The sequence below is a fragment of the Erythrolamprus reginae genome, chromosome 5, assembly GCF_031021105.1.
Source record: "Erythrolamprus reginae isolate rEryReg1 chromosome 5, rEryReg1.hap1, whole genome shotgun sequence".
NCBI lineage: Eukaryota > Metazoa > Chordata > Lepidosauria > Squamata > Dipsadidae > Erythrolamprus > Erythrolamprus reginae.
This window is the reverse complement of record NC_091954.1, coordinates 36,495,197-36,507,825: the sequence shown is the minus strand read 5'-3', so window position 1 is coordinate 36,507,825 and position 12,629 is coordinate 36,495,197. Positions and strand designations below refer to the sequence as shown.

General features: G+C 40.3%; 1 protein-coding gene across 2 annotated transcripts; it reads right to left on the bottom strand.

The window, feature by feature from the left end:
* Window positions 1-777: 777 nt before the first annotated feature.
* On the bottom strand, window positions 778-11,539 carry RBP4 (retinol binding protein 4). Of its 2 annotated transcripts, XM_070752408.1 has the most exons (6): window positions 11,456-11,539; window positions 11,051-11,200; window positions 7,467-7,603; window positions 6,936-7,042; window positions 2,686-2,898; window positions 778-855 (listed from the first exon to the last, which is right to left on the bottom strand). In XM_070752408.1, the coding sequence occupies exons 2-6, from the start codon at window positions 11,183-11,185 to the stop codon at window positions 842-844; spliced, it is 606 nt and encodes a 201-aa protein (XP_070608509.1). In that variant the 5' UTR covers window positions 11,186-11,200; window positions 11,456-11,539; the 3' UTR covers window positions 778-841. The 2 variants fall into 2 exon arrangements, with proteins under 2 accessions (XP_070608509.1, XP_070608511.1); XM_070752410.1 differs by lacking the exon at window positions 11,456-11,539 and having other exon boundaries at window positions 11,051-11,436.
* Between the last annotated feature and the right edge of the window lie 1,090 nt (window positions 11,540-12,629).

The following is a 12,629-nucleotide window of genomic DNA, read 5'->3' as shown; positions in this document are numbered from 1 at the left end:
ACCACAATTTTGATTTTTCTGTTTCCAAGATTCCCATGTTTCCCTGAAAACAAGACTGGGTCTTATTTTATTTTGGGTCCCAAAATAAGCACCAGGGCTTATTTTTGTGGGGTTTCTTATTTTCCCCCCCATTTCTTCTGCTTGCTTGCAGCAGGGCAGGAGGCCACACTGTGCACCAATATCACTGACCATGAGGCAGGGGGGTTGGAGCTCCCTCATGTGCCCAGAGAAGGACTGCCGTCTTCCGCGCTATCAGTGTGCTCTCTGAGGCCGTTGCATGCGCAGAAGCAAAAAAATCAGCAAAAATCGCCAAAATCTCACTAACTCGAGCGTCTTCCCACAAGATGTAGCTTTCTTGTGCATGTGCAGCAGCCAAATCTTGTGCGGGTGGGGATGTGCACGCGTCAGGGATGCATAGCTGTGTGCGCATCCTGAAAATCACTACCGGAACGTAGCACCTTACGTGCATGCGCCCCACACCCACTTGCCTCCGGCTCCCACAGTCAGGCCATCCACACCCCAAAACCTGCCACAACTCACAGTGGTCGCTCCAGCTGCCCTGTCCATCAAAGCCCCGTGTGGCCATCGGCTGACTTCTTCTGCTTGCTTGTGGCCACAACAGAGTAGGAGGCCGAGCGATACACCAGTGCCATGGCCATAGGTCGAGGGCAGGGGTTGGAGCTGCCCCATGTGTCCTGAACCAGATAAGTATACCCTTAAAATCCAAATGAATCCCTGAATGAGTTGAACTGAAATGAAGGACTTCTCTCAAAACGGTACATCTTAAAAGCTTTTAATTATTGAGAACAGGTTTTCCTGCTTTCCGTAGAGTACATTGTCTTTAGTTGCAGAATCCTAAGAAAGAAAAAGAGATTAAAATTCCCAGAATGCATTATAAAATAAAGGGAACAGGTTTGACTTAATATGATATAAAAGGGTTCTTGAGATGGTAGATGGTACAAAGCAGCCTACTAAATTAGAGTATGAATGTCTGTTTAATTTCACCCTTGGTGTCTCAAAGAATAATACATATGCCTTAAAAGTTGACAAGTCTGAGAAATACTGATATAGACACACCTTACATAAGTGATTTACTAAAACTTTTTGCAGGACAGGCATTAATAGGTGAATGAGAATCATGACAGCTGATATAATGTTAACTGAAATGGGAGAAAGATGAATTTCAAGATGGAAAAACATTCTGTGGATTGCAAAACTGCAGGAAGAGATTTCCTAGCAAAAAGAGAATAATCCAAATTTAAATTAAGAAGTCAGATTGCCTCTATATGCAAAAAGACTGGAGAAGGAAGTATATGAGCCATATCTGAGAAAACTGGTTGATAACAATGAATTAATATGGAAGAGCAAAAATTCCTCTGGGCCTCCTTTTTCTCCAGTTCCATCATTTATTAAAAACACCCAATGTTTTATTCTTTTAATGAGTTTCCTCATGCCTAATTTGTTTTCCAATTCCTCCTTGGTCCCCTGAGATTCTGGCTTAGGTAGACTTGAGGTCACAGCAGCTGACTGGAATTCAGTGTGAAAAACAGTGGTATCCTGGATAGATAAATAGGTTTATAACTTTGTTTTTAGTATGATCCACTCCTCAAATCTGATTGCACCTCTTGAACTTTATGTATTAGGATTTGCAATGAAGATAATTTGAAGCATATGTAACAGATGTGTTAGACTTGCAAATTTCCCAGTCATTGGGTTGTACTGGTTAGAAATTCTAAGAGTAATAGCCCTAACAGTCTGATTGGTGAAAGCTAGTTTTAAGGCATATGATGAGCCAGACCTGTATTTCTCAACCTAACAACTTTAAGATGTTGCCTGGAGAATTCTGGGAGTTGAAGTCCATGCAATTCAAAAGTTGGCTGAGATTTAACAGACTGACAGAATTGGAAGAGATCTTGTAGGTCTTCTAATCTAGTCCACTCCTTGCTCAAGCAGAAGACCCTATGGCAGTGATGGCAAACCTTTTTTTCCTTGGGTGCCGAAAGAGTGTGTGCACCTGCTCTCAAGCATGCGCGAGTGCCCACACCCATAATTCAATGCTGGGGGGGAACAGTTTCCTCCACTCCCCAAAGGCCCTTGGGAGGCCAGAAACAGCCTATTTCCGAACTTCTGATGGGCCCAGTAGGCTCAAGTTTCATCCTCCCCAGGCTCCAAAGGCTTTCCTGGAGGGTAAAAATGCCCTCCCCCATCCCTCCGGGGGCTCTCTGGAAGCCAAAAACGCTCTCCCAGAGCCTCTGGGCAAGCCAAAAATCAGCTGGCCAGCACATAGGGTAATGGCTCATGTGCCAACAGATATGGCTCCGCGTGCCACTTCACCATCACTGCCTTACACTATTTTTGATGAATTGTAGTCCAATCTCTTCTTGTAAGCTTCCAGTGATGAAGCTCCCGCAAGTTCCGAAGGCAAGCTCTGTTCCATTGGTTGATTATTCTGTCAGAAAATTTCTCCTTATTTCTAGGTTGAGTCTCTCCTTGAGATGCGGAAACCCTGATCTAGACAAATGTGTTAGGAACTTAAATTTGCCCATTTGAACAGATACATAATCTTTCACTCATGGTGCTATTTTCTTCTACAACCTCTCTGGAAAAGAGGCCCTGTTCTTTTTTATCAAGGACCTTAAAGGTGATTGTGGCTTTCCTGTAAAATTGTAATAAAATGTTCCTTACCATTGTGTTCGATACGCCTGTATTGCTTGTCTAGGCAGATTTCCACCTGCTTTTGCCTGACAATTCTTTGTGCTTCGGGTGTGAGCCCGTTTGGAGACCGGGAAAACACGAATGAGTAGCTATCACCACAAGTCCCATCTTCAGTAACGTAACGGCAGGAGTAGTGTAGAGCATATGAAACATAATCCGTGGCCACAACCCAGTGATCATCATCTGGGATAAAGCGTAATGAAAATTCAGTATCACTTAACATGTAGGTCTCAACCTATGAGGACTATTGGGGCCAGAATTTCCTACGCAAGCGGGGTGGCTTAAATGAGTCGTGCCTCATTTTACTACCTTTTTTATTATTATTTTTGGCCAGGATGGTTAAATGAATCACTGTAGTTGTTGTTGCGCCCTTAGCAACAGCCGGGGTTGCTTCTGATTGGCCAGTTCTGGGAGCAGGAGTTTCTGGGGCCCGGATTGGCTGCCATGCCTGACAGCCAATATAAAAAGCTGTCAAGCATGGCTGAGGCCTTCTTATTCAGTTTCTGCTTTGATGTTCAGTTCTAGTTGGTGCCTGCTCTGTAGTTCCTTGTTAAATCAATAAAGAGTTATTTCAGAGTTCCAGTTGCGATACATAACAATTGTTAATCCCAATTTAACAACTTTTCACAAGACCCCTAGAGGCCGCAACAGTTGTAGATCCAGACTGTTGCCAAGCTCCCAAATTTTGAGCACATCACTGTGGGGATGATATGATATTTGTAAGTGAGAGGACTGGTTGTAAATTACTTTTTTTCAATCCTGTTGTAACTTTGAAAGGTCACTAAACAAATAACTGTAAAATGAAGACTACCTGAATTTTTTATTCTAACAAACCCACTAGTTGAGGATAACACACTTTAAAGTGATTTCACACATTCTTTCTTTGTGAACAAGTAGGCATTTACTTTCATCTGGCATCGGGGCATAATACCTACGGGACTACCTTCTTCCACACAAATCCCGGCGACAGGTCAGGTCCCACAGAGCTGACCTTCTCCAGGTCCCATCAATTAGACAATGTTGGTTGGCGGGTCCTAGGGGAAGAGCCTTCTCTGTGAAGGCTCTGGCCCTCTGGAATCAGCTCCCCCCACTCTCCTCGCCTTCCGCAAGCGTCTTAAGACTCATTTGTGCCACTAGGCTTGGGGCTATTAGATTCTTGCCCCCTGGCTGATGAATGTGCTGAGACAAAGCTGATTGAATGGGAATGACTGCTTTTTTGGCTTGGGTTTTTTAGATTTTATATCATCTTCACTGTAGACAATGTAGAAAAAGCAATCCATGACCTCAAACCCTCCCTATCTACCAGACCAGACGGTCTCTGTGCATACTTCCTAAGGAAACTTTCTTCTGCTCTTGCTGAACCCCTAAGCATCATCTTCCAAAATTCCTTCAGGACCAGCACGCTCCCCAAGCTATGGTCAAAAGCAATAGTCATCCCCATTTTCAAAAAAGGAGATGCTTCACTAGTGGGCAACTACAGACCAATATCTCTGTGTTGCGTCCCTTGTAAAATCATGGAATCAATCATAAATAGATCAATCACCCTCTACTTAGAATCTAATAACCTACTCTCAAACAATTTGGATTCAGAAAGAAACTATCCTGCAACCTACAACTACTTCATTGCAAAAACATTTGGACTACCCTCCTCGACCAAGGCAAATCCATCGATGCAATTTATATAGACTTCTGCAAAGCCTTCAACTCAGTGGTCCACGACAAACTACTCCTAAAACTCAAATCCTATGGCATCTCAGGACTCCTCCACAACTGGATTACTGCATTCCTGTCAAATAGGCAACAAATTGTCAAAATTGGTAGCGCCATCTCCACCCCCACCCCTGTCATAAGCGGCATTCCCCAAGGAAGCATACTAGGTCCTACCCTCTTCATTCTCCACATCAATGATCTCTGTGACCATATTGAAAGCAACTGTGTTCTTTTTGCCGATGATGTGAAACTTTTCAACACCACTGATAATACACTCACCCTCCAGAAAGACCTGGACTTTGTCTCAAACTGGTCTAATACCTGGCAACTTCAAATATCAACCAACAAATGCTCTACCCTCCACATTGGCAAAAAGAATCCTAACCGCACATACGAACTGAATAAATAACCTCTCACGGCTAACCCACATTCTGTTAAAGATCTTGGAATACTAATATCGAATGACCTAAGTGCTAAAGCCCACTGCAACAATATAGCCAAAAAAGCCTCTAGAGTTGTTAACCTGATCCTAAGTAGCTTTTGCTCAGGCAATCTCACTCTACTCACAAGAGCCTACAAAACTTTTGCCAGACCCATCTTAGACTACAGCTCATTTGTCTGGAACCCATACCACATCTCAGACATCAACACCCTTGAAAATGTCCAAAGATATTTCACCAGAAGAGCCCTTCACTCCTCCACTCGAAACAGAATATCCTACGAAAATAGACTTACAATCCTAGGCCTAGAAAGCCTAGAACTAGGGCGTCTAAGACATGATCTGAGTATTGCCCACAAGATCATATGCTGCAATGTCCTACCAGTCAATGACTACTTCAGCTTCAACTGCAACAACACAAGAGCACGCAACAAATTCAAACTCAATACGAACCGCGCCAAACTTGAATGTAAAAAATATGATTTCAACAATCGAGTTATCGAAGTGTGGAACTCATTACCGGACTCAATTGTGTCAACCCCTAACCCCCAACACTTCTCCCTCAGACTCTCCACGATTGACCTCTCCAGATTCCTAAGAGGCCAGTAAGGGGCGTACATAAGTGCACTGGTGTGCCTTCCGTCCCCTGTCCAATTGTCTTTCCTTTCTTTCACCTATCTTATATATTCTCTTCCTGTCATATTTCCTCTCCTCTAAGCCCACTTTCACTCTTTTTATATTATCACATGTCTATTTTCTTCCTATGTACTTGTATATTGGACAAATGAATAAATAAATAAAAAATAAATAATTAATTGGATCTAAAGTGTTATACATAGTTTTATTATATGTTGTAAGCTGCCCTTAATCCTCGGAGAGGGGCGGCATAAAAGTTCAACAAACAAACAAACAAACAAACAAACAAACAAACAAACAAACGAATGTTTAAAAGGTATTGCTGTTCAACTACTGAACCTTATTAGAGATGAGATTTATCTTTGTGTTAGAAAATGCCAATTATTTAAAACCTATTCTGAAATATGTTCAAATGAATACATGGACAATTTGGTCGCTTGAATACATCTTTATGCTGTATGTGTAAAAAATATGACTAGAAATCAGATTTAAAAACATTATTGCAGAGGCAAATGGCAAATCAAACCGGTGACCACAACAATGAGGATGGTTTTCAGCAATGTTGCTAATGGTATTTTGGTGCTGAAGGAGCCAAAAGTTTAACATCCATGAACTGACCAGGCTTAAGTGATAAAAATCCTGAAATTTACACAGGAATCAACATTAGGAGTACATTATCTTTAAGGGTTATCAAATAACTTGAGGAGGGATAAGGACTTCTAACAGCTTCCTTTCTAAAAGAGTGGAGCCAGTTTTTGATAAGATACAATGGAAGGGATGCACCAGACAAGCACACCAGCCTTTGGACTCCCAAGTCCTTAGGAAGCAGCTGGTTGTGATTTCGTGGCAGACCAAAGGTTGAATATCTGTTGAAGGTGGGGGTGGAAAAAACAACAACACAAAGAACCTTTCCAGTAATATTTGATGATTTCTGGAGTTAGTCTGTTCTAGCCACACACACAAAATAGAAGGGGACCCCTTTAAAAAGCAGGCAATTCCATCTGCCTTTTTTGAAAACTTCGAGCTAAAACCAGATTTTCAGCAATTTAAGTAACAAAATAATTCAAGCCGTCATTATGTCAGTCTATTCTGAGCAACTTCCTTAAATATAGCTGGAGCTTTAGTGGGCAGGTGTGGGAGATTTCCTTCTCCTTTCATCTATTATATGTAACTGTTTAGAGCAGGTGTCTCCAACCTTGGCAACTTTAAGACTTGTGGACTTCAATTCAATTCAATTCAATTTATTAGATTTGTATGCCGCCCCTCTCCTAGAGTTCCTCAGCAAGCTGGCCAACATCTCTTCACCAAGTAAGAGACTAGACTACACTTCCTCCCCAACCCAGTTCTTTCCAGATTTATTGAATTTTGGCTTTGAGAAGTCAAAGGTAGCAAGGGCTCTGAGTAACTACTGTAGCTCTCCTCTTGGTATACTCACTTCCTTTCTGAAGAAACGAGGCCACACCCCAATATTTCATTCTAAACTTGGCAGGGTCCTCTGTCTCAGTGAAGGTGCCAATCATATCAGCACACATTTCCCAGTTTCTGAAAAGGAGAGATGGATTTAAGGTCATAGTTGTAAATCTGTAGCTACTTGTGCTTTATCAGTAAGGAAAAAAATGTGAGCAGGTAGCAAAGAGGCACAGAATGTGAGCAGGTAGAAGAGAGGCAAAGACTATAACAGGCTGGGTCACATCATTTTTTTAACTTGAGAAATAACCCTTTTTCTTCTTGTGTTGAACCTTCCAACACAAGTCAAAGTGTATAATAATCAAGGCCAGAGGTGATTGTTGGCATAAGATGGAAACTACCACCACTATCACTATAGGATTGACCCCTGCTTTGTCCTTCTTTATTGCAATAGTAATAAATTCTAAAACCTAGCAGTTTGATGTCCCAAGGTATCTAAGATAGCAACCTGGCCCTTCCTAATGATAGAGTCGGAAGGAAGCTGGATGTCAAAACTCACTCAAAGAGCATGACTCGGCCCGTGGCAGTGGCAGTCATTCTATCATTCGCATCCACAGTAAAGGTGGCCACCACATTATCCTGAAGAAACAATCCTTCAGGGTCTTTCTTGGCTACGGCATACCAGACACCAGCGTACTGTCAAGAAGAGAAAAAAATAAATCCTTACCAGATCTATCTAAAGGAATAGGTCAACTTGAGGAAATGAAATGCCAACAAAGAAATTTTCAGTTGCAGGCATTTTCATATGTCACTAACATTTGCAACAAAAATGAAATTCCAAGTACACTATGCAAGAATGAACTTCAAGAAACCCTAAAACATTTTGAGAAAACCTCAACCAACCTTAATTCTCAGCAAATGTTGCTTAAAGTAAAATTCCATATTAACCCTGGTATTCTCCTCCCATTTACTATACACTTGTTACCCTCCGGGTCCTTTTAGACCCAGAGTATAAAAAGGTTGGTTCTAGCTACTGGAATGGTCTTTTTGAATACTTTTTTCACTAGTATACTAATTTGAACATTTCTGAACATAATGAAATGAAAATTGAAGTGAAAAAAATAATGCTTATTTGTTTATTTTGCTCATCAAACCTGCCCCCCCATTTTTGTGAAATTTTGTTCATTTTCATCTAGATTAGGCTGCAAAATCTGACTTTTTTTACCATCCTTGGTATTGGGAAACTAATTTGAACATTTCTGAACACAATGATATGAAAAAATTGATGCTTATTTGTTTATTTTGCTCAGAAAAGGGCCTCCCCTCCCATAGCTGTGTGCACTTTTTTCAATTTATAGATAGAATAGCCTGCAATTTTGTTCATTTTTATCTTGATTAGCCTGCAAAATCAGAACCTTTTGACCATCTTTGGCATTGGCATACTAATTTGAACATTCTGAACATAATGAAATGAAAATTGAAATGAGAAAAAATGATGTTCGCAAAGATTATACACTTGTATAATAATATATAATATAATATATTATATACACTTTGAACACTTGGAGTCCTCCGGGTCATATGTGACCCGGAGTAAAAAAGGTTGGTTCTAACTACTGGAATGGGTTTTTTGAATACTTTTTTCACTAGTACACTAATTTGAACATCCCTGATCACAAACAAATGAAAAATGAAATTTTAAAAAATGGATTTTGCAGGCTAATCTATCTATAAATTGAAATAATTGCACACAGCCAGGGGGCAGGGTTTTCTCAGCAAAATAAACAAATAAGCATTAATTTTTGTGTTCAGAAATGTTCAAATTAGTATGCCAATGCCAAATAAGGTCAAAAAATTCTGATTTGGCAGGCTATTCTATCTATAAATTGAAAAAAGTACACACAGCTATGGGGGGAGGCCTTTTTCTGAGCAAAATAAACAAATAAGCATCAATTCTTTCATTTCAATTTTCATATCATTGTGTTCAGAAATGTTCAACTTAGTATTTCAATGCCAAAGATGGTAAAAAAAGTCAGATTTTGCAGCCTAATCTAGATGAAAATGAACAAAATTTCACAAAAATGGGGGGCAGGGTTTGATGAGCAAAATAAACAAATAAGCATATTTTTTTCACTTCAATTTTCATTTCATTGTGTTCAGAAATGTTTAAAGTAGTATACTAGTGAAAAAAGGTATTCAAAAAGACCATTCCAGTAGCTAGAACCAACCTTTTTATACTAAAAGGACCTGGAGGGTAACATTGGTAACTTTTTTTGCCCAGCCAAAACTATACACACACACACACACACACACACACACATCCCAAAAAAACCCCACCACCCTTAGAAAGAACCCCTCAAATGAGAAAAAGTCATGGAATTTCAAATTTTAAATATGCAGGGGAAATTTTTTACAGGGTCCCAAACTTCATTTCGGGTCCTTTTAGACCTGAGGAGAATACCAGGGTTCAGTTGGTGAATGCCACTTACAAGCCACATTTTAGGACTTCTGAGAACAGATGTACACATTTTGATTATAGGCCTAAAAATATTTACCCATATAGTAGGATTGTATTGATATCATCCTTCTCATCTTCTCATCTTTCCTACTACCTTCTCCTATTGGTGTCTAAGATTTATCACTTGTTGTATGTTGTGATTAATGATTGTAACTATGATCTATGATATATGTTCTATTCCTTTGTTGTTGTATGTCCTCTAAGAGCTTATACACCAAAGACAAATTCCTTGTGTGTTCAATCACACTTAGCCAATAAAGAATTCTATTTTGTTCTGTTCTGTTCTGTTCATTCCATTCCATTCCTTTGAAGAGGAGTAGATTATTTACAATAACTATGTCAAACTTAATCATTAATCTTTGTTTTATTTACCAGATAGTTCTTAGGTCATTACAAAACCAATAGGAAGGTACAAATACATACCATTTCACAGTGCCGCAAATTATCAACTGATTATGAGCCAATAGACAAAGGAAAACACTAGATAGTGTATATCCATACCTTTTCCTTGCATATCTAATTTTTATTTCCATACTAACCAGGAAAAGTGATAGGGAAAGTTGCCTGCCAGTAAGAAACATCCAATATCAGATTTGCATTTCCTAGAAAAATCACAGTTGAAGGAGTCTCTGCAATCTTACAAAAGGAAGTCTAAAATATTTTATGACTGTTTTTTGTCAAGAATCCTAAAGATCCGTGCCTTATATTTCATGAAATGTGGTCTTCTGCAGCTAAAGTAGCTTGTTTCCTCTCTATTTTATTTTACTTATTTCATAGGTATCATCCCACCTTTATTCAATGTTCAAGGCAGTATACAGCACTGAAAAAGACCCATTACAAAATGTAAGAATAAAAACTATATTCTTGAAGACAAGCCACAATTAAGATCCGTATCTAAAACAATTGCTATCCATCAGAAGTTATCTATAAAGCTTTCTCTCCCCCCCCCCCCCATCATCTCTCAAAAAGGTAAAGTAGAGATAAACTGGATTAGATAAATCAGCCTTGTGGAAATTACACATAAATGATTTGGATAAAAAGAACAGAGCCAAAACTCTTTCCCCATCAAAAGAAAAAACAACCCTGTCTCAGTCTGTCAATAAGAAAACATGATATCTAACCTTTATAATAGAAGATGACTCACTTGGAGTTTACGTACTGGTGAAACATCTACTTACATAGGCTGCAATATTTCATTGATTATTTTGCTTCCACGCATGCACAGAAGCAAAAAAATCACCAAAATCTCTCTCTCGTGCACGTCCCCTTGAGAGATTTTGTGTCCTGCGCATGAAGCAAAAATACGGAAAAAAGATGGCGGTGCCCAAATTGCGCAATCTGGCAGCTGCTACCGGTGTGCCTGCCCCAGTGAGGGGCTACCAAAATTTTTACTACCACACTGTGGGCGTGGCTTATGCAAGATGCCCTGCATTTTCTTTCATCTTACAGTGCAAATTGGGTGCTCTGGGTGGAGCTCCATTTTTGCTACCCCACTGCGTTCCACCCCATTCGGGCAGCAGCCCACCCCTGGCCTTCCCCTACCATACCGGTAGGACCCACTACTAGCTGTAGGGGAGCAAACTAGAATAGCTACAGGAAGGAAAAGATGAAGAGAAGATACTTACCCGATGTTTATCAAAGTTTTCCTGAACCGCGAAGTTGCTCACTTGACAGTTCCGCTGAGCTTGACATCTGCTATCCAATAAGGCCAAGAACGTCACCAGCATCAACCGGGCAAGAGTTGGACTCCTACAAGACATCTTCCTCCTTTGTGCCTGCAACAAAAATCAAATACTCATCATCACATGCCGGGGGGGCAGGGGGGAGGAAGACTGCCCCGAATAACCTAAAGATGAAGAACAGACTCTTTTAGGCTTGTGGCAGATGAAACAGGAGGTCTTATGATGCCCCCTGAATAGGGCACTAGAATTCCTCTAAAAGGATCTTTCTGAATCAGTATTGGGGAGTATTAGTCAGGTCTTCTTCTATATAACATGGTCACCAGAGAATCAAATAATGAAAGAAGTTACTTGTCTGTGGAAGAGAAATGCAGATCCAGCAGCTAAGTTCTAAAGCAAACAGGAAGAAGACATGAGCTTTATAACCTTGGATGAGGCTGGTGGAGCAGTTTGTTTGTTTTTTTTTAACCTATGGAGTAGAATTGGGAGGGGGAGGCGTTAGATTAATTCCAGCTGTTGGCCAAACTCTCCTGACAAAGATCTTGCATAACTGTGCAGCAGGAGGCTGGGGAAGCAAACAGCAATGATCTTTGATCCCCAGCCACTGGCTAGGTAGGGAGGGTAGTAGAGCACATACTCTTCCCTGGATTCTGGACCAAAGGAGGTCTTTCCAGTTTATGTAACACCATCTGCCTAAAAGCCAAGTCAAGAAAGTAGGGTAAGCGCAGCAAATTCTGGCTATGGTTCAGAAGAGGGCTTGATGGCTGCAAGAACTGATGGCTGCTTGATGTCTCTGAGGACTGTTTTTGTTTTCCTGTGTGGTTAGGAACACTTTGTTAAGACAAAAAAAAAAGGATTCTTGTTCATTAAATGTTGTCGTTGATTCTTTGGGCCTCTCTGATATTTTTTTTTACAATGGAATTGTGATAGGAAAGAAGGATGACAATATAGTGGTTGGATCCCCCCCCCCCTTTATTGCAGAGGTCTTCAAGATTGGCAACTTTGAGAGTTGTGGACTCCAACTCTGAAAATTCATAGCTAGCTGGAGAATTCTGGGAGTTAAAGTCCACAAATCCTAAAGTTGCCAAGTTTGAAGACCTCTGCTCTATGGACCAGCCTGGTTAACTTGGTTTTAAAAGGGAGAAAAAGTGTCTTACATGTGAATGTGAAACAGAGCAGAAGATGGTTTTCCTGGGGATGAGCTGCCTTTCACATAAAGTATAGTTCTGAAGAACAATTGATTGTTTAAGACTCCATCTTCTCTGTGGTCAACATTTATTTATTTATTTATTGGATTTGTATGCCGCCCCTTTCCGTAGACTCGGGGTGGCTAACAACAGTAATAAAAACAGCATAAACAATCCAATATTAAAATAGTTTAAAATCCTTATTATAAAACCAAACATACATACAGACATATCATGCATTAAATTGTGAAGGCCTAGGGGGAAAGAGTATCTCAGTTCCCCCATGCCTGGCGGCAGAGGTATAAAGGCAATAAATGAAACAGTTGTATCAATAGAGA